Source organism: Crocuta crocuta, unplaced genomic scaffold (assembly GCF_008692635.1).
Source record: "Crocuta crocuta isolate KB4526 unplaced genomic scaffold, BGI_CrCroc_1.0 scaffold431, whole genome shotgun sequence".
NCBI lineage: Eukaryota > Metazoa > Chordata > Mammalia > Carnivora > Hyaenidae > Crocuta > Crocuta crocuta.
Window position 1 is genome coordinate 680,978 of NW_027528859.1, and position 20,956 is coordinate 701,933.

General features: G+C 44.1%; 1 protein-coding gene across 1 annotated transcript in view; it reads right to left on the reverse strand.

Moving 5' to 3' along the window:
• NR4A3 (nuclear receptor subfamily 4 group A member 3) overlaps positions 1-20,956 on the reverse strand; it is a 37,662-nt gene that overhangs the window by 4,918 nt on the left and 11,788 nt on the right. The window contains exons 6-7 of the mRNA XM_077756098.1: positions 14,989-15,188; positions 12,527-12,705 (exon numbers count right to left, since the gene is read on the reverse strand). Of these exons, the coding sequence (XP_077612224.1) occupies positions 12,527-12,705; positions 14,989-15,188 (379 nt within the window). The remainder of the gene's footprint in view (positions 1-12,526; positions 12,706-14,988; positions 15,189-20,956) is intronic.

A 20,956-nucleotide genomic window follows, 5' to 3' on the forward strand; every position in this document is an offset into this window, starting at 1 on the left:
AGCAATATCCAGACATTGTTTTCTTCTCCTGCTGTAAATCAAAGGAGGCCCAGGGCCAGGAGATCTGCATTCTTCCCTAGGTTGGCTAGTTGTGTATGACTTGGGTGAGCTCCTCTCTCTCCAAGGCTTTTCTTAAAAGGAGGAGACTGAATTTAATGACCTCTCAGGTCCCTTCCAGCCCTGATGGTTATAATTATATTAAAGTACAACCATGAAAATTGCTAGTGGCATCTGAGTTGGATTGTGACTTGTAGGCATCTCATCTCAGTGCATCATAATACAGAGAAAAGGGCACTGGATGTGCAATCAGACAGATCTGGCTTCCGGTTTTGGTTCTGTTACTTACTAGCCATGTGACCTAATCTCTTTGAAGCTCAATGTCCTTCTAGGAGAATGGGAGTTACAGGGTGGCAGATACACAAGTCTTCATTGTATTCTTCATTTCTTTTTGTGTGTCTTTATTTTTTAAGATTTTTATTTAAAATTTTTTATTATTTGAGAGATAGAGAGAGAGCATGCAAGTGGGGGAGGGGGCAGAGGGAGAGAGAGAATCATGCTTGACGCTTGGTGCTCCACATTCAGGGTGGAGCTTGATGCAGGGCTTGATCCCGCAACCCTGGGATCACGATCTGAGCTGAAATCAAGAGTCAGAAGCTCTTGACTAAGCCACCCAGGTGCCCCTATGATTTTATTTTTAAGTAATATCTACACCTAACATAGGGCTGGAACTCACAACCTGGAGATCAAGAGTTGCATGCTCTACCGACTGAGCCAGTCAGGCATGCCCTTTTCTGTGTGTCTTTTGTTATTATTATTATTATTATTATTATTATTATTATTATTTTATTTCTGATAGAGAGAGGGGCAGCGTGAGCAGAGGAGGGTCAGAGAGAGAGGGAGACACAGAATCCGAAGCAGGCTCCAGGCTCTGAGCTGTCAGTATAGAGCCCGACGTGGGGCTGGAACCCATGAACCAGGAGATCATGATCTGAGCCAAAGTCAGACACTTAACCGACTGAGCTACCCAGGCGCCCCTGNTCAGGCATGCCCTTTTCTGTGTGTCTTTTGTTATTATTATTATTATTATTATTATTATTATTATTATTTTATTTCTGATAGAGAGAGGGGCAGCGTGAGCAGAGGAGGGTCAGAGAGAGAGGGAGACACAGAATCCGAAGCAGGCTCCAGGCTCTGAGCTGTCAGTATAGAGCCCGACGTGGGGCTGGAACCCATGAACCAGGAGATCATGATCTGAGCCAAAGTCAGACACTTAACCGACTGAGCTACCCAGGCGCCCCTGTGTGTCTTAAATATTACACAACAAATTAAAAGAAAAAAATGGCATTATAATAAAGTGTACCAGGAGGCTAAACTAAGATGATGATCCCTGGAAGTGCTCTGCCCACTGCAGGGTGCTACACGCATGGTACAGTCAGCACCTAGTGCATGACATGTGGCAAGCAGTTGGCACTTGCAGGGTCAAACAAAGGGCAGTGAAGTTCCCTACTTCTCAAGCTCAGCAGTGCGTGATTTTGCTTTTCCCAGGAAACTGTTAGCTAATCAGCCCAGGTGCAAACCTGTCTTCTACGTTTATCTTTACTACACACGTATAGTCCCTTTGTTTAGTCTCAAAAGATGTACCCAGGAGTGAACTTTAAGAGAAATTCTGCCTGCAATAGTGTTCTGCCTCAAGTTTTATTTTCCCTCCAAAAGTGAAAAGGCAAGCCATAATAAACTTCAAGAGCTAGAAGATGTGCGCAGCCTCTGACCAAGTAATCCCACTCTTGGGAATTTATCTGAAGGAAAAATTCAGAAGAATGAAATTGTATGCATGAAGACATCGGGGGTAGCAGTATCTGTTAAAAAAAACTGGAAAAAGGTAAGGGGCAGAAGAATAGGGAAACTGTTAAGTAAAAAATGGTATATGCGTGTAATGGAAGATTCTGTAGACATGAGAAAGGACAAAGGAACAACATGGACACATACAGAATATCACATTAAAGAAAGAATAGAATATAAAATGGTATCTGAGCTGTGATGACATTTAAGCGAAAGTTATTTCCGCATATAGAGAAGGGTGAAATGAAACAAAAAAGTGAAAATATTTATGAGGTTGTCAGATAACTCCTTTCCTTTCTTTTAAAATTTCCAAGTTAGTGGCATTTATATACGAAACAGTGTTAACACAGAACAATCTGGGATTTGGTGGCTCTGGTTAGCTGTAACATGATCAAACAGTCATCTTGCTGATAGTAAATTCTATTAATACTGAGCTCTATCAAATTAGGTTCATAACCCAGGGAGAGACGCTTTTCCCAGAATAAAATACCAATCCGTTGATTTGAACTTTCCCTTCCTTTTAGTGCCCCATGTCTTGCGTTATATTCAAGATCCCATATTCATTTTTAGGATAAAGAAACAGAGCAAGGCGTTGGCTGGATTTTGGGAGGGGGGTTGATTATGGAACCTTACGGCTAGACTTTCTCATGGCCAAACTCACAAAAGGTGCCTCAGAGTTGTCCCTGCTCTCCAACCAGTTGTGGCTGCTCAATAACTATGGCAACCATTATTTATTCAGTGAACTCAAGTGGAGATCGATACCTCCCTGCCAGCTGGATCAACCCTAGGCCTGGAATTCCTTGAGGAATTCAGAGACACTCCTGTTAGAAGCCAAAGGCACCTTCTTTGTTGTTTAGAACAGCTACTGGATTTGTGGCTTCTTTACTTTTTCAAAAGGGCTGAGATAAAATTCAGTTTCCATGCAAACTACTGCCAGCAGCCAGCAAATTTTCAAATCACTAGGGAGTCACTAAGTGTCTGACCTTCCTAGTAATCTGAAATTCCTTAAAACCCCAATAACTGACATTTTAGTTTAAGGGACCTCCTTTCTTTTCTCAGCTTGGTAAACATGGCTGCAGTGCTAATAGACAGAGACTTCATCAATCTTAGGGGAATTTGGACATTTGGACTTCCCCCTGCAGAATCATATGCAGATTTTTGTGTAAGATCTTTGTCCATCATTAAAACAAGGTCCTCGGCACTTCTTTCTTTTTGATCTACATCATTTTTACCCAGTACTCTAGTATTTTAACTCAGCTTACTGTATTCAGAGCTTTAAACTACATCTTATAAATATGGTTAAGTAATAGATTTATATGTTACAGTCACAGCACATACAAGTTGGAAAGGATCTGAATTATTTAGATCACACTCCCACCCAAGACAAGAATCCCCATCACAGGAGATCATGAAGATAGTGTCCAGAACTAACTGGACAATAAAATGTATATACTTAATAGCACTCTACATTATTCTCTTTTACTTAGATTATTTTATCACACCTCTCAACATCCTTGTGAATCAGGCAGGACAAAGATAATCTTTATTTCATAGTTAAGAAGACCGAGGCTCAGTGAGTTAAGTGACTTGCCACAGTCCAAACTAGCAAATGGCTAATTTCTTTTGTTTCAAGTCCAGACGTGTTTCTACTATACTAGGATGCCCTGAATATCATATTAGAATGTTCTTCCTCATCCTGAGGTGAGCTCAGCCTCCCTGTAACTCCTTCCTACTTTCTGTGTGCCTAATAAACTAATTAATGCATTATTCTTTCACCAAATATGTATTGTGTGCTTATTCTGTGTCTAGCAATGTTATAGCCATTGAGGTAGAGCAGGGACTAAAACAGACAGACAACAGATCATATACTCCTGACCTGTGTAGTGTTAGTATCTAAAGAAACTGTTGATTCCATGCAATCTTAGCTGTCCATGCCATAGACATCTCTGCTGAGAGAGGAAATGAAGACAATTGGAAGAGGAGAGAAAGGAGGAAGGGAGGGGGAAAAGTGAAGAATGGCAGAGAGGAAAGGGGGAGAAAGAGAGGGAGAGATCGAGTGAAACAACAGAGGTATTTAGGTCTGTGCTTATGTTTTCCCCTTTTCACCCTGGTTAAGATCTACCCTCCCTTCCTCCCTTTCTTCCTTTCTTGAGAAACAGTGTGAACAAGGGTGGGGGTCAGAGGGAGAGGGAGAGAGAGAATCTTAAGCAGGCCCCATGCTTAATGTGGAGTCCAATGTGGGGCTCAAGAGGGGGATGCTTACCCGACTGAGCCACCCAGGCACCCCTCTGCCCATGTTTTAGATTGCTGATCAAATATTTCTTCAAGGGAACTTTCCGTTTTACTCCCAGTTTAGATCATGTTCTCCTATGGCATTCTATTTTTTCCCTTTGAAGGATGTAACAGGTTGAAATCAGCCATTTGCCTGCATCCTCCATTAAATATAAGCTCCATGGGGGCATGGACTGTGATTGTTCACCATTATACGTATAAAACCAAGCTTACTCCTTAAGAGACACCCAATAAATGTCTGTTTAATGAATATGCGCATGGAGGAACAATGATCTGTAAAAATATGATACACTGAATACTAAATGTGTAGGTTGCTCACAATAAATATACAAGTTAGGAGTTATTGCTGCACCCAATGGTAAAGAACTCTACAAACTCTAAAACCTCCTGCATTAGAAGCTTTAGAGCCAGATTTCCTGGATGTACCATCTAGATCTACCACTCACGAGCCTGATGACTGTTGACACATTAATAAAATATGGCTAATAATGGTACCTGCCACATGGGTTGTGGTGAGAAATAAATGAATTAATACATGTGAAGTATTTGGGCCAATGCCAGCATATAATAAGTACTTATAAATAGTAGCAAGTATCCTCTATGTATAAAACCCAACTCATTATTGTCCCCTTCAAATCAGCCACTTCTCTGAGTTTGCCTTTTAATGATTTCACATCACTCACATAACAATCCTAATGATTCCTTCCCCCTGGCCGTCCTAGTTAATACCTCCCGAGAACTTTGGTTATTATCTCTGAGATGTTCCCCACATCTAAGCCCTCTTCTCCAGCTCACTGCCTCTGGGCTAGGGCTTCCCTATCTGTTGCCTACATCATTTCAGTACCTCCTGGCTAGTCCCTCTGCTTCTCATCTCTGCTGTAATCCATCCCAGGTCCTTCTGAATCTATTTACTAAACAACATTAAACAAAAGAGCACACGTAAAACCCTTGGAAAGTGCCTGGCACTGGGTATTTTAAAATGATAGCTATTATTAATTTCACAGGATCCTAATTACCAATAGCTTTCATTGTCCATTGTGACACAGTGTGGTCCCTGCTCCAGCAGGATTAACATCACCTGGCAGCTTGCTAGAAATGCAGAATCTCGGGCCTCGCCCCAGACCTATGTAATCAGAACGTGCAGTTTAACAAGATGCTTAGTGATTTCATGCACGTGAAAGTTAGGGAAGCCCTGCTCTAGTCGATCCTGGTCCCCACGAGATGCCCAGGCCAGTCCGCACCCAGTGGCCATCTAGCTTCTGTTTGTAAACCTAACTCCCCAATGCCTCTTGCTCCTGGATCAAGCTTTTCTTAACCTGAGCTGAATTTTACAGAGCCCAGTTCTGTCTGTTGGACCCATACAAGAAAGAAATTCTCTTACTCATGTCAAACAGCAGGGGATGAGGACAGGGTGATGGTTCCATCAGGAGACCTAATAAGGAAAAGCAAATCCTTTTTTTTTGAGCAAGTCTCAGGGCACAGGCCAGCACGGAGGCAGCAGTGAGACCGTTCCAGCCGAAGGGGAAAATGAATCCCAACAAACTCTCAGGACCTTCCTGCTCTGAGCTCCCCTTTTTTCTTGAGGAAGTCATCTCATTGCTACTTCTCATTGCATATGTAACATCCTTCACTGCTCGGTGGTCCGCAGAGACACCAAGCCCACTCCGATCAGGACGCCACAGGTTGGTCAGCAGTCTGTTCTGAGGTTGTAATAGTGCTTTCCAGTCTGCCTGTCTTTGGCTTATTAGAGTATGTGTCTGTCTTCTCAATGATACCACAGACTCTTTGAGGAGGAGGGATCTGTGTGCCTGGCGCGGAGCAGATGCTCAATAAATACTTCTGAATTAATCTGAATTGAAATAAAGTAGTCCTCAGGAATTCAGACTATTTTCTAATAACAAAATAGCAGGCTAAAAATAATTAATTTTCCTAATTTGGGAGACTTTCTGAAATTCACAATTAACCCACTCATTTAACCAGTGTTTGCCATGTGCCAGACACCTTTAAATGCCAAAGTAATTATAAAGATGAGTAAGACTCTCCCTGCCCTTAAAGAAACCCACAGTCTATTTAGAAAAGAAGAGACACAAATAGGTTACTTAATATGATGTGTATATGCAGTTGTAGGGATGCAAGAAATTGTTCTGGATTCTCAGGAGAATAGCTAGTTCTCCCTGGAGGTAGGAAAATAACACTTAGGATAATAATAATGAAGTCTTGGCTAATATGTTTTTCTCTGCAAAGTACTTATTAGCTCACTAATCTTTATAGGACACCTACAAGTAGACATTATTAGCTCTCTGAAAAATGAGAAAACTGAGATTCAGAGAGGGTAAGCAACTAGCCCAAGACTGCCCAGCTAGGAAGTAGCAGAGTGAAGACCTGAACTCAGATCTCTAATCTCCAAATCCCGAGATAACCCCCACCTCTTTTTAAAAAAACGATATTGCCCTGCCAGGTTGTACACTTAGTTTTCTTTGCAATGCAGCTGATGGCCATACACGATATAAAAACAGGGTAACCAGGTAACCATTCAGAATGAGCTCTGGGAGGACAGGTGGTGGAGGGCGTGGCAGGATCAGCCACCTGCCTGGTCCTCCTGGGACACTGTTTCATTGCTTTCTTCCCCTGGTTCAGCCTTCCTTTCTGTTCCTCAACCTTAGAGTTCATGTCCCAACAAGACCAGGAAAAAGACTATAAGGCATAAGAGAAAAGAGCCATTTTCTCACTTGACAGAAGACCTGTGAGGGAAAAGAAAGCTGTGGAGAACGTTCTTTTGGTGAAATGATTAGCAAAATGGCTAATTCTCAAGATTCTCTCCAGCATCTGGTCCAAAACGACCTTTCTGATCTTTCTTCCCTTTTCACTATGTGGGCAATGCATTTTACTCTGAGGCTAGGTCACCATCCCAGGCCATAAGATAAATATCATATTGAATCAATCATTTCCCTGAAAATCTTTTAAATTTCCCCAAAGTGCAGCTCTCACCACCAGAAGCAGAGAGCCTAGGGCCCACAGTGGATTCACATCTTCTCCCTCCTGCTCACTCCAGGACACATAGTCATCAAGTATAAGAGCCTGCACTCCTTTGCTTCTTCTTCCTATTAAAATTACATGTGTGATTTAACACGTGCAATGCAATGCCACCGTGTTTGCTTTTCCCAAAAGGTGCTGAGGTATTCCACGCCAAGCCCTTGAGATGCTGTTTCCTTGGTCTGGAATGCCCTTCTTTTCTATCTTCCCAGGGCTACATGCTACCTCCTTGGGAAGCCATTCATGACCAGCACCTCCACCTTTCTCTACCTTGAAAATTGTGAGCACAATTGTCAGGACTTCCCCTGCACCAAATCTGTCCTTTTAAGGACCTGGGCACTAACTACCACACATCAAGTTCATTACATCATAATCACATAGGACTTCCTGGTAGGCTGTCCATGGATTATCTTTACATCCCAAGAAACTGACACCAGGCCTGGCCTGACATAGCAGGCCCTCAATATTTATTTAATGAATGGATACTCATAAAAATGGTAATTCCGGGGGCACCTGGGTGGCTCGGTCGGTTAAGCATCCGACTTCAGCTCAGGTCATGATCTCACGGTTTGTGGGTTCAAGCCCCGTGTGGGGCTCTGTGCTGACAGCTCAGAGCCTGCTTCCTATTCTGTGTCTCCCTCGCTCTCTGCCCCTCCCCCGCTCATGCTCTGTCCCTCTCTCTCAAAAATAATTTTAAAATAATTACCATTTTAAAAAAATGGTAATTCTGTACTAACTTTCTGTTGGGGAGAGCTTCTTATCTATTAAATATAATTAACTGTAACTAGATATCCCCTCATGGGTACCCCGTCAGGAGCAAAGCCTGTTGGTTGTTCCCATGTCAGGGATGGGGCCCGGTGGAACAGGGCGGTTAGGGCAGAACCTGGGGACTTAAAAACGTTTGACAACCACAAGTGTGGGGAACGAGAGTGATCTGAAAGAAACCATTTCCTGCCCCACCTCACCACCTAGTTTTTTGCGAGGGGCCTAGAGAAAGGTGAAAGAAGCATAAAAAAGAATTAAAAATAAAAGCCATGTTTGTGCAAACTTCGAATACTGCACAGATTCTTAATAATTTTCCTGGAAAAGAGACTGGTTAAAACTTCTAACATCCTGTTTGCTTTTCAGGAGTTCTTCCCTGTGGTTTAGGGGCAGACAATGATTTTAGGATGAATTTTTCGATGCCAGCAGCCCAACTGGTTTTCCACAAACACCCTGTACAATCAGTGGGGCTTATTCAGAAGTCGGGATTTCACAGGAGCCCATGTTCAAATGGAAATTAATATCCACGACAACACACACTGCTGTTTTCCAGGCGCCACCTTTTCTGCCATTTCCTGAAGCTTTCACACATTTCAAACCCCCTCCAACCAGCAAATCACAAAGTATTGCAAGGTCCAGAAATGAGACAAGAGGGGTTTACTTTTCTTGTGGGTTATACCCACAGCACCTGTAACAACTCTGCACCGGCGGGCAGGACTGAGGGCAGGGACTGGAAGTACCCCATAAAGGACGTGGCCCTGCTGTGCCCAAGTGCTTGGTAAGTGCAGCTTAATTCCTTCAATACCAGGGTCATCCTTTGAGTCTCTCAAGCATCCAAGGAGATATTCACCAAACTTAATACCTCTCAAAGCCACCACCTGCTGTCTCAAGCCACAGAGTTTGATTTTGGACTACCTAGGGCTTCCAAGGGGAAGGGGCAGGCATCTGCCTAATTTGAGGGGGTCCCTGTCACCATCACTCCAGGATGGAATGTAGGTGGGTGGAGTGCCCATTCTGAATCTGTTTTGGCTCCATCACAAACCTGCTTTCCTGTAACCATACCGCTGCCTCATAGAATAGTTGTTGTCACCCCCACTTTACAGATGGGAAGACTGAAGTTCAGAGAAACGAAACGCACTACTGAATAACACATGCTCGTTAAACACAGCGCCCATATGAAAACCAGGGGGCGCCGGACTCCACCGTCCATGCTGTGTCTGCTATGCCAGACTGCCTGCTCCCCGAGCAGATCCCCACAGAAAGGGCAGTGGGCTGAGCAGCTGTAGCCGCAGGACACACGGTGGACTGGAGGCAGAGGCAGCACTAGCACCACCTTCTAATTCCTCCTCTGTATTCTCTGCACTGAGCTGCCCAGTATCTCCAGGCGGAGACTGTCTGGCACCCATATGTCCTGGCCTCATAGTCATCTACTAATTTCTACATAAAGAGTAAACCAACAAAAGATGTAAGCCTCAATGGCTCTGGTCTTAAACCACAGCTTCTATACCTGGACTGGACTTTTCCCTCTTACTTGTGCTCAAAACCAGGGTAGCTCTTTCTAAATGTTTGCTTATTATTATTATTATTATTATTTTGAGAGAAAGAGAGAGAGAGAGCGAGTGAGCACCAGTGAGGTAGGAGCAGAGAGAGAGGGAGAGAGAGAATCCCAAGCGGGCTCTGCACTAGCAGTGCAGAGCCCGGTGTGTGGGCTCGATCCCACAAGCCATGAGACCATGACCCGAGCCGAAACCAAGAGTCAGATGCTTAGCCGACTGAGCCACCCAGGTGCTCCTTGGTAGCTCTTTCTAAAACACAAGCCTGGCTATGATTCTCCCTTGGTCAAAATTTTCCATGGATCCCCACTGCTTCCCAAATAAACTCTGACCTCCTCATTGATGTGAGAGGTCCTTCTTGCTTGCCACAGCCTTAGCTGTCATGCCAGTCTATATTGCCCAGCACTCTATTTTTTTTTGGTCATTTCCTTTCTGAAACTGATGAGAGCCATATTTCCAATGGCTTTAGCAAATTTTTATTTACCCCTAGAATTCTCAGTCCTTCCATTTTTGCCTGGAGGTATCCTGTGCTTTTATCAAGAACCATCCCAGCTTTTTCTTTTTAATGTTATTAATTTTTTAGAGAGAGACAGAGAGTGCATGGGGGAGGGGCAGAGAAAGAGGGAGACACAGAATCCAAAGCAGGCTCTAAGCTCTGAGCTGTCAGCACAGAGCCCGACGCGGGGCTTGAACTCACGAACCTCGAGATCGTGACCTGAGCGGAAGTCAGATGCTTAACTGACTGAGCCAACCAGGTGCTGCTAGGACCATCCATGTTTTTAATAGGTCACCTCTTTTGAGAAGACCACTCCCCACCTTCGATTCCTCAGCACTTCGTGCCCACTCCCACATCCCCACCATACAGGGTGTTGTGACACCCTGTATCACATGCACTAGTTTGCGTGTTCTGTCTCCTCCAGGGATGTGTGCTAACTCTGAAAGCGCACTGACACGCCGCAGAGCGCCAAGATCAGTGAACACCCCTGCTGATTAATTAGACTCAACAGTCATTTCCATAGAGATGTGGCAATGTACCGGTTTTATTTACTGAGAGCGAAGGCTGGCTCTAGTATTTTTTTTTAATTAACTAAACTCTGTACTTTCTAGTTTTGAATGTTGAACTGTCCTAGGAAGAGCTGAATGGTTTTGAAATGGAGCTGAAGAGCTTTAGTTCAAAGGTAGCCTTTAAACCAACTTCACTGCAGTCCTCACGGAGCAAAAAGCTTGTGTCCCAAACACGCTTATTTTCCTCAGGTCTCTCGCAAGCCATTTGAAAACCTCTGAACGGAATTTGTCCTCCTCAAGACTGACTTACTTCTGTTTTTGTTAATGGCTCCCTTGGAAACCTCTAGTAGGCCCCATCAAAAGAAAGACCCAAGACCAGGAAGAAGTGGGGTTCCACTTGGAATACTGAGGGAACAAAGTAGTGTCTGAGTCCTACTGTAGCACGTGTATTTACTTCTCTTTGCCTTCAGGTAAAGCATTAATTAATGAACGAACCTAGCCTCTTAAGGCGCTCAGATGCATCTCACTGTCATAAGCTGTCACAAGAAGGTGTATGTGAACAATGCACATTTTTGATGCATGAGAAAAAATGGGCCCATTTGCACCAAAGGATGGATTTGGTCCTCTGTGAAGCTCATTATATTCCTAAAAAACATGTTTTCGACAGCTAAGAGTGTAGCAAATCTGCACCTTAATTCCTAGTCTGAGAGCCTAGTCCATACTTGGCTCTGATAAAAGGATGGCAGGTGAGCCCCAGGTCTGGCTAGCCTCTTCTGAAGCCTCCATCTGCTGTCACTGGCTCACCAGGCCCCAGTCTGATGAGAAGGATGAGACTGAACAGGACACTTTGGAAGTGGAGGGAGGGGCGCGAAGGGAGCTGGGGCCTGGGGCCCTGAGAGCAGCCACAAGGAGATGGTATTTCTTCTCTCACTGATATCCCTTCTTCTTTCTCTCTCACTCTGCCTTGGGTATCTTTACCTCCCAAAGATAGAGAGGGAGAGGGGTGCCTGCGTGTCTTAGTCGGTTGAGTTTCCAACTGTTGGTTTTGGCTCAGGTCATGATCTCATGGTTCATGGGTTTGAGCCCTGCCTTGGGCTCCACACTCATAGTGCAGAGCCTTCTTGGGATTCTCTCTTCCTCTCTCTTTGCCCCTCCCTGGCTCTTCCCGGCTTTCTCTTTCTGTCTCTAACATAAATAAATAAAACTTAAAGGAAAAAGAAAGGGAGAGGCATCTAGGGGGAGGAAGGCATAACACAGAGATTGAATATGGGTTATGCTTCTGGCTGTTTTTTAAAAACTTTTTAAGTATTTATTTATTTTTGAGAGACAGAGAGACAGAGCATGAGTGGGGGAAGGGCAGAGAGAGAAGAAGACACAGAATCTGGAGCAAGCTCCAGGCTCTGAGCTGTCCGCACAGAGTCTGACACGGGGCTCGAACCCACGAACTGTGAGAGCATGACCTGAGCTGAAGTCAGATGCTTATCTGACTGATCCACCCAGGTACCCTGCTTCTGGTTCTTAACCTTTAAAAATTGTTGAGTTGAGCCATTTTTGCTTTTCATAAATATCTATTTTTCTCAGTTCTCTGCTGAAGTTGCCAACTAAAAGTTGTAAATACATAAAGGTATGTTTCACATGTTTTGGTTTTACTTTGGGTCACCGACCAAGGGCAGGGAGAAAGGAAGACTTGACCCTTCTGCCCTGTAGGAACCGTCTGGTTAAGGTAAACTTCCTTCAAAAACCCCATGTTAAAATAACCCAGAAGCAGTTGGTCCAACTGTCAACAGAGCTTCTGTGGAAATTCAGATTTTTCCTGAAGCTTCATGGCAATAAGTTGCAGATAAATGTTTCTTTGTTTAAACAAGGTTAAACTTTGCAGAATTTAGAAAAGTGGCAGTCACTATCCTAGTTTACTGGTGTGTGTGTGTGTGTGTGTGTGTGTGTGTGTGTGTATGACAGCAAAGCCAGAACCCACCTTAACACAGGAAAGGGGAGGAAGGGGGTGGGGACACAGTCACTCTGGTGACCAGGCTGGTGCTTACCTGTGACCATGCTCAGTGCTGACAGGCATGCTAAGGCTTGGATATCAAGGTTCAGGCTCTGCAAACTTAAGGAAAAGTCTTTAATGGAGTCGAGCCACTCCCCAAATCCACGAAGGCACTGAAGTCGATGCAGTACAAGTCCATTGCAGAACACAAACTTATCTTCCGCAGTGTTCGACCTACAAGACAAAGTCACGGCGGGTGGGAGAGAGAGACACATTAAATGGGTGTGTTTAGTCTGTCCAGCACCATAACACACAGGCACCTAAGCAGACACGGGGCAGCGTTCAGAACCCAGCAGTGTGAGCTGTGGGACCTGCCCACTCTTGATGCACGATACTGTGCTCTTGGGATAAACAACCACCACCACTTGTCTGTGCTACCTTTCCTGGTGAGCATCAGCCCTGGGGAGCTGGGGGTGGAGCACCTGCACTCTTATTATGAGAATCAGTTGCTGTCCCACCCGGGATGGGACCCAGAGGAGCAGGCACTCCAGGAGGATGGCTGTGAAGCACCGTGCACCGCCTCCTTCTGTAGGCAATGCGAGCCTGTTCCTTTTAGGGCTCCTTGGCCAGGACTTCTCCTTCTTACTCTTAAATGTTAAAAACTGATAAGACCTGAGACTAGACACTACAATTCCATGGTGTAGACTCCAAGAACACCAAGTCCTTGCAACTGCCAGAAGTCAATCACAAAAATAAAAAGTGACTGAAAGTAAAACAGTCGTTATTTTGCATATCCTTCTCTACTTAAAAAAACTTTTTAAAATGTTTATTCATTTTTGAGAGAGACAGAGCATGAGTGGGGGAGGTGCAGAGAGAGAGAGAGAGGGAGACACAGAAACGGAAGCAGGCTCCAGGCTCTGAGCTGTCAGCACAGAGCCTAACATGGGGCTCAAACTCACCAACTGCGAGATCATGACCTGAGCTGAAGTCGGACGCTTAACCAACTGAGCCACCCAGACGCCCCTGTGTGGGGCTATTTCTAAATATGCGGATAGTTTATATTATGTCCATCATCACCTCGTTCTTCTCTCATGAAAGGTACCTTGGAACACCTGAATGTCACTGCTTAGCCTCAGGGCCTACGTCCCTCCTTTAACTGCTCCTTTTCCTTACCTGTAATACAGGAATCCCAATTGCTTCCTCTTAAGATTGTTGTGGGAATGAAATAAAATAAAGGATCTGAAAGACCATGCACCGTGCCTGGAACCCACGAGGAACTCAAAGAGTAAAAGGTTTAACTAATTCTGAATTCTCTGTGGTCCTTACTTGAATCTTACCTTTCCTTTAATTTTCCAGTCTCTTGTTACATATTTATCTCATGTAGCCTTTTGCAATAATAAGTTAATATCTCTTTATTTGTGCTTCTTAGATGAGCAGCTTCATTCATTCGTTCGCTTAGCAAGTATTTCCTGAGCACCAAGTATATGCCACTACTGGAGCCAGGCACTGGAGAAAACTTGCTGAATGGGGCATATATGGCACCTGCCTGCATGGAGCTTGTCCCTTACTTACTTTGCTGTCTGCCTACCAGGTGACAGTCACACTTCTGGCTTGGTTCCTGTGCACACCAGCCTCACTGTAATTATGCTAATTCCTGACTCCCTAGTTGGAACTCCACCTCTCTCTCTCTCTCTCTCTCTCACAGATCCTGCCACAGAGGCACACAAAGGACAAAATGGTTCAATCTCAGAGTTTAAAACATGGACCCCAGGCCACTGGCCTCAGAATTGCTGGAACGTGAGTTAAAAATGTAGATTTCTGAACTTCCTCCACGGTAGCTCCAAACCAAAATAGCTGGGAATGGAGGCATGGGAATCTGCAGTTTAAACAAGAGGTTCTGGTAACACCGCAGGAAAAGCTTACTTAGAGAGATCCCAGGTTCCAGCTCTTTGAAAAATCACTGCCTTTCTGTCTTTGGTGTCACCGAATATGATAGGTTGAACCACACACATCTTTTGAACCAGAAGCTACTCTCCTGCAGTAGACATTGGGGGTTGAGAAGCTGTGCGAACTCTTTAGAACCCCAGCTGGTGTACTAGGGCAGTAACTTGTCAAATAGAAACCCGTGAGGTAAATGCAATGTTGAAAACAAATACCTGCTGCCAGGAAATACCTTGTGCACCATGAGAGAACCTTTGTACAATCACAGAATGCTGGAACTGCAATGGGCTTCAGAGATCAACAACTCTAGCCTCATCTTACAAAGGGAAGTGAACTTCAGGTGAGGCCGCTGACCTGCTCAGGGTCTTATAGCAAGTCCATATTAGAACTGAGATTAGAACCCAGGAGTCCTGGCTACCAGTCTGGTGAGCTACCCACCACCCGGTGTTTTAATGCCTGACCAAATTTCCTATTTCCTTCCTGAGCAAACTTTTCACCGATGACTCAGTTACAGCAGGTTTCCAACTTCTTCAAAGCAAGGAGAGGACTGGAAACAGATAAAGTGATAGTGCTTACCTGATGGAAAGTCTGAGAACGAACAGCTCCAAAAAGGCTGATTCTATAAGTAATGTCTGATCTTCTTTGGGGAGATCAGTAAACCCGGGAATCTTTTCTGCCCAGCTTCTGGATACGTCGATGGAGGCTGTCAGGAGATTGTAGAACTGCTGCACGTGTTCAGCATCTGTACCCGCAGCGGCCTGTTCGGTGGGACAGTACTGGAATGCAAAGCGCACAAAGCAGCATTATCTCCGTGCAACAGCAGCAGCAGCAGCCATAGCAAGCTGGCTCTTCCCTGACCGTCAGTGCCTGAATCCTCACTTTTAGGTCCCACAGTTACCAACGCTTTTTTTCTTTTTTTTTTTGCATTTAGTCTCATCTGATTCTCACAATGTTAACAGAGCAAATTTTGTTACCTCTTCACACACAAAAGAAATCTGGTTAAGTCCCATTAGTGCAGTGGTTTTCAATCTTGATGCAATCATCTAGGGAGCTTCACAAAACACTATGTCTAGCTCCCAGGCACAGAGATTCTACTTTAACTGGTCTGGGGTGGGGACTGGTCAGCAGGAATTTCGAAGGCTCCCCAGGTGATTCCAAAGAGCAGCTGTTGTTGAGAACCATTATCCTTAGAGATTTGTGTCCAAGAAGGCCTTTAGGGTCTACCAATTCTAGGAGAGCACGGCTGTCCCTAAGCAAGATGCTCATTAAGCCACGGTTCTCAAAATGTAGTCCCTGGGAATGTGCCAGAAATGAACATCTTGGGCCCCGTTCCAGGCCTGCAGAAGTAGAAACTCCGAGGGTAGGCCCAAGAAACTGTTTTATTATGCTCTCTAGCTGATTCTCATGCACACTGGAGTCTAGGAATCACAGAACTAACCAACAGGAGAAGAGAATGAATTTTGCTTGCTGCATGTGGATTTTTTGGCAACAAAACAAGTCAGGAAGGGAAGGGGAGGGTGTGTCTTTAGCGGGGCTCAGGCAGTTATGTGCCATCACACTCAGGACTTGTGGTTACTAAAATGAATGAAAATTAAATACAGTAGAAAATTCAGTTCCTCAGTCACACTAGCCATATTTCAAGTGATCAAAGGCATGTGTGGTATAGAGTATTTCCATCACTGCATGGCACTGATCTAAAGGATCCCAGGAGAAGAAAGGTACAAGTAGGAATAAAGTTCCTGCCCAGCTTTTGGATATTCTGATAGAGTCAAGGTTTTGCTTGAGCCACTAGAGGAAAAAAAAAACTTTCCTGCGTTAAGCAGGAAGATTGATACAACAAGATAATAATCAAGGGACAACCAACAACACAGAGACTTAAGAGATCTGCAGAAACACACATGTAAGTATGCATATCATTTCCTTCGGTGTGCATTTGCTTTCTTTCTCTCAGTTCCTCCTGGGATGTGGATTTTAATCCTTACTTTGCAGATGAGAAGACTCAGGCTCAGAGAGGTTAAGAGACTTTCCAAGGTATACAACCAACAGTGGTTCAGTGAAGACTTAAACATGGCTGTGTGTTCCGCTCCTACTCTTCCTGGCTGTTAATATGTCTGATGTTCCAAGCTGGTAGCTGTGGGATAGTTTTAAAAAGCATTTTGCTTTGCTCTAATTGGAGGTCTCCAGCAGCACAGTGACTGGCAGATAATGGACCTCTAACAAATTGTTGTTGAATAGTGTTCAATGAAAGAATAGTCATGGGACTGCCTAGGTTTGCCCTAACCTGACTGGGTGGGGGAAGAACTGCCCATAAGCACCAGGTACTAACTGAGGTCTTACATATGAGGAAATGAGACACTTCTCTCAATTGGGTCTCTTTTTTTCCCCCTTTCTACTTTCCCAGGAAGTATATGAAATAACAAAAGACACCATCAGTCGAAGAGCCCAGCTGCTTTAATCCTAGATTTGTCCAGGACCCTAATTTGTGAAATAATGTAGCTCTGCCACTTACTTCAGTTACCTGGGGTAAAAGACTTCACTTTTCTGAGCCTCAGTTTTCACCTCTGTAAAATGGGGATCATAGTCCTCCTCAAGATTCTCTTGTAAGGATTATATGTGATAATATCCTTGAAGGGCCCAGCACAAGGAAGGTGACTGATGATGATAGTGATGATACTGATAACGATTATGATACTTAGAACTAACACTGTCCCTCCCCTTCTATATTTATAAAATGGGGGAAGGGGTTGAACCAGAAGGTTTCTAATTCTCAGCCCTGACTTTCTAGGATCCTAGTCCTGACTTCTCCACTCTCAATAATCCCATCCGGGGCTTGGATTCTAGGAAGTCCTGGATATTTCTGTGATGTGCTGGGACCGCATAGAAGCAAAGCCTGGGAGAAGGAAGTAATCCTTCTTCCTACAGACAGTCAGGATATCAGCATGATGCTGGGGTCATGACACTTCCCAACACTTCCTTTCAGCACATACACCACTAACTGGAGGAGAGTGGAGAAAGGGATTTTATTTAATTAAATAATTAATTAATTTTTTTTTTCTTTCTCTTCTTATATGAATCTAATTCCATATGACTCCAAGGACAGGAGGAAAATTCCCTTTAGGAAGCCGATAGCTCTACATGTGAAACTCCTGAGTGATAACTGAAGTAGAGAAAAGAATGTTGGCCAGGCAGCAGGCCAAGGGGTCCTCCTTCAGGCTCTGGTCTTCATTTGCTGTGCAGCCCTAGAAAAGTCACTTAACTTCTCTGGAGAAGGAAGTGACTGGGCTACATGATTTTTAAGATTCCATCTGGCTCTTGGCATTCAGCTATCTTTCTCTTATTGATTTCTTGTTTAATTCCATTGTGGTTTGACAACAGACATTGTCTGTTTTCTTTGGAATTTGTTAAGGTGTGTTTTATGCCCCAGACTATCATCCATCCTAGCGAATGTTCCATATGTGGGTTCTTGCATTTGATGATTCTAACTGTTGCTAATCATACCAGGTATGATGTTACTGCCTGGAATTTGACACTGAGTCAGCATTATTTTGTTTTAAAATAGTACACGAAACAACAGTATGTGTGGTTAAAAATACCAGAGGTTGTAAACCTTTCCCTAGTAATGGGACCTAGCAGCTCCCTCCTGCACTGACTTCTCTGAAACGGTGGCTCACAACTCAATAATCCCTCTGGTTTCAATATTTGCTTAGAATCCTCTGGAGTGCTTAGCTTCTGCCCAGCATCCTCTGCAGGGCTCCGTCCCTGCTGGGCTCACATTTCATGCATCCTGCACACAGGGAGATGCAGTCCCTGCCTACCCTGCATGGGTGGTTGTCTCTGATGGAGTCCAGCAAGGAGAAAAGCCAGCAGGCCTGGCGTGCCAGACTCCAGCCAGACCCTCTGGGCTTCCCCTGCAGTGGTTCTGGTCCACGTTCCAGAATTCTGGGGCCAAACTGGATTCAGCCTGAGCCACCGGTAACTTGGGGGTGACTGGTGGGTCAGCATCCAATGATAGAGGAAAAGACAAACCCAGCGTCGTTGCCTCTACTGAACGTAGGATTTAAAGAAACAGAATAAAACATTGTATATTCTTTCTCACCTGGCCTAGCAGTTTTTATCAAACGTTGCCAAGGCATACTGGCTCTGGAGTTGGAGGAAGCAGATCCCCATTCTCTGCTTCTGTTCTCCTCTACATCACTCTATCTCTGGGCTAGGCAGTTTTGGGGCTCACCAGAGAAAACCTGGAAACACTTGTTTATTGATCATTCCAATCAAATTTCAGTGAAATAAAGAACAACTTTAAAAAATGAATCTTTTGGGGCACCTGGGTGGCTCAGTCGGTTAAGTGACCGACTTCGGCTCAGGTCATGATCTTAGGGTTTGTGAGTCTGAGCCCCACATCAGGCTCTGTGCTGACAGCTCAGATCCTGGAGTCTGCTTCAGATTCTGTGTCTCCCTCTCTCTCTGCCCTACCCCAACTCACACTCTCTGTCTCTCTCAAAAATAAATAAACATTTAAAAAATTTTTAAAAATGAATCTTTTTTCCTGTTTATGCTTTTTATTCCAGCCCATATGCATGATTGATCCGTCAAAAATCTGGCTTTACCTCTAGTCAAAGACACAGTATTACATTTCCTAGCCATTTAGAAGAGAATATAGCTAATGTCTGATGGAAGTTTCTCCAAACTACCTAGAATGGGAATCTAGAGCTGAAAACAACCATGGAGGTTAGTTTCCATATGGCAATAATATGGCTGTGTAGGTCAGACTTCAGAAACAACCCTGGCCTAAAATAAATTATTCGGATGGGAATCAAGTGAAACCCTTGGTGAATGCCAGCCCTGCATCAGCAATGTGACATTTTCGTAGCAGAAGGGAATCTGATATTTACTCTCTCACTGCCAGGCCAGGCTAAATATGTAAAATGTCCTAAGAACGTTTTATCTCCCCGTAGAACGTTATTTTTCCCTGGGTCTTTATATTATATTTCTTTGTACATTTTAGATGTGATCATTATATGAGCCAAACTATGTACACATATTCTCAGGTTCTTACAGTTTAAAAAGTGACACTTTAAAAATTGGCAATGAATACTTTCCCCCCCAAATTTCTTCTTTTCTGATCTAACTGCCACCCGTGCTAAAAAACCAAACCAAACCAAACCAAAAAAGCCTCCTCTCCTCCCACTAATGGCATCACTGCAATTACACATTTGCTTACTTTCTCTCTCTTCATGTTGGCTACGTGAGGGTGGGACCTTCTCTGGCTCTACAATGTGTCCGCTGCTTCAGAACAGGGCCTAACACTGAGTAGCTATTCAATAAATATTTGTTGAATGACTTAGTTACTCTCTGGAAAATTTATATGTCTATTGCTCATCCCTTCTCAGTCTCACAAAAGGCTTCTGGGAAATAGGAGATTTCAGGTAAAACTGGAGTGTTATTATTAAACTATATTGGTGGTTCTCAACCCTTAGTGTGCCAATGAGTCATCTGAGGTACTTGTTAAATACAGATTCCTTTAGGAGGGCAGTTGTTGGGATGAGTACTGGGTGTTGTATGGAAACCAACTTGACAATAAATGATATTTTTTTAAAAAAAGAATAAAAGTTAAAAGCCCTCAAAAAAAATACAGATTCCTGCCTGCCTCCTCCCCTGCTCCCCGTTCTGATTCAGTAGGTCTGGGCGTGGCCCAGGAATTTGAATTTTTAAGCAGGCACCCTGGGTCCTTCGGCACACACCACACTTTGGGGAACGCTGAGCTCTACCCTCAGTGAAATTACAGCAAGAGTAATTCAGAGGGTCAGGGAATGAGAAGGCTGGAAGGGATCATGGGCAGTGCATTTAGTCCAATCTCTACCATTCAGATGAGGAAACGAAAGCCCACCGCAGTTCAGGAACTGGCCTGAAATTGTCTAGCGAATTGCTGGCAATTTGAGAGGGTTTTCTGTGTAGCTTCATGAAAGCACTTTTTTTTGCAGAGTCTTTATAGTGTTTACTTTGTTAGCAAGCATTCTCAGGCTATCTCGTTAACATATTTAAATGCCATTTGCTGGTGCCTGGTTTTATCCCAGCAGCATCTCTTGTATTTGGAGTCTGCTACTACACTGAGTGACACCAATTACCAAGCAACATCCTAGTTTGCGGAAAAATACTTGAAATGACCAATTAATGAGGAAGTTAAGTGTATTTTCTCATTAGCAATTATGCAGGCTCTGAAGCCAAGGCCAGTATCTACATATACTTGTATTGCTAAATGAAAAGCAACTGTGGGACAGAGAATAGCTACATTTCGAGGAGAAACAAATCAAACATGACATGTTTTGACTGCCCAGATATACAATGATCTGAGCTCACTTTTGAAGGAGAGAAGCTTGGCCCAAAGGAGTAGTGAAGGTCCCAGAGCCAGGAACACTTTCACAGAGCGAGGAGCTCTCTCTCTCTCTCTGGCTTCTAAAACATGCATTCCCTCTGTGACTTGGAACACAACCCCTCAACTTCCCTTTCCCACAAAGGAGGAAAACCCACTCACTTACTACCTTAAAGG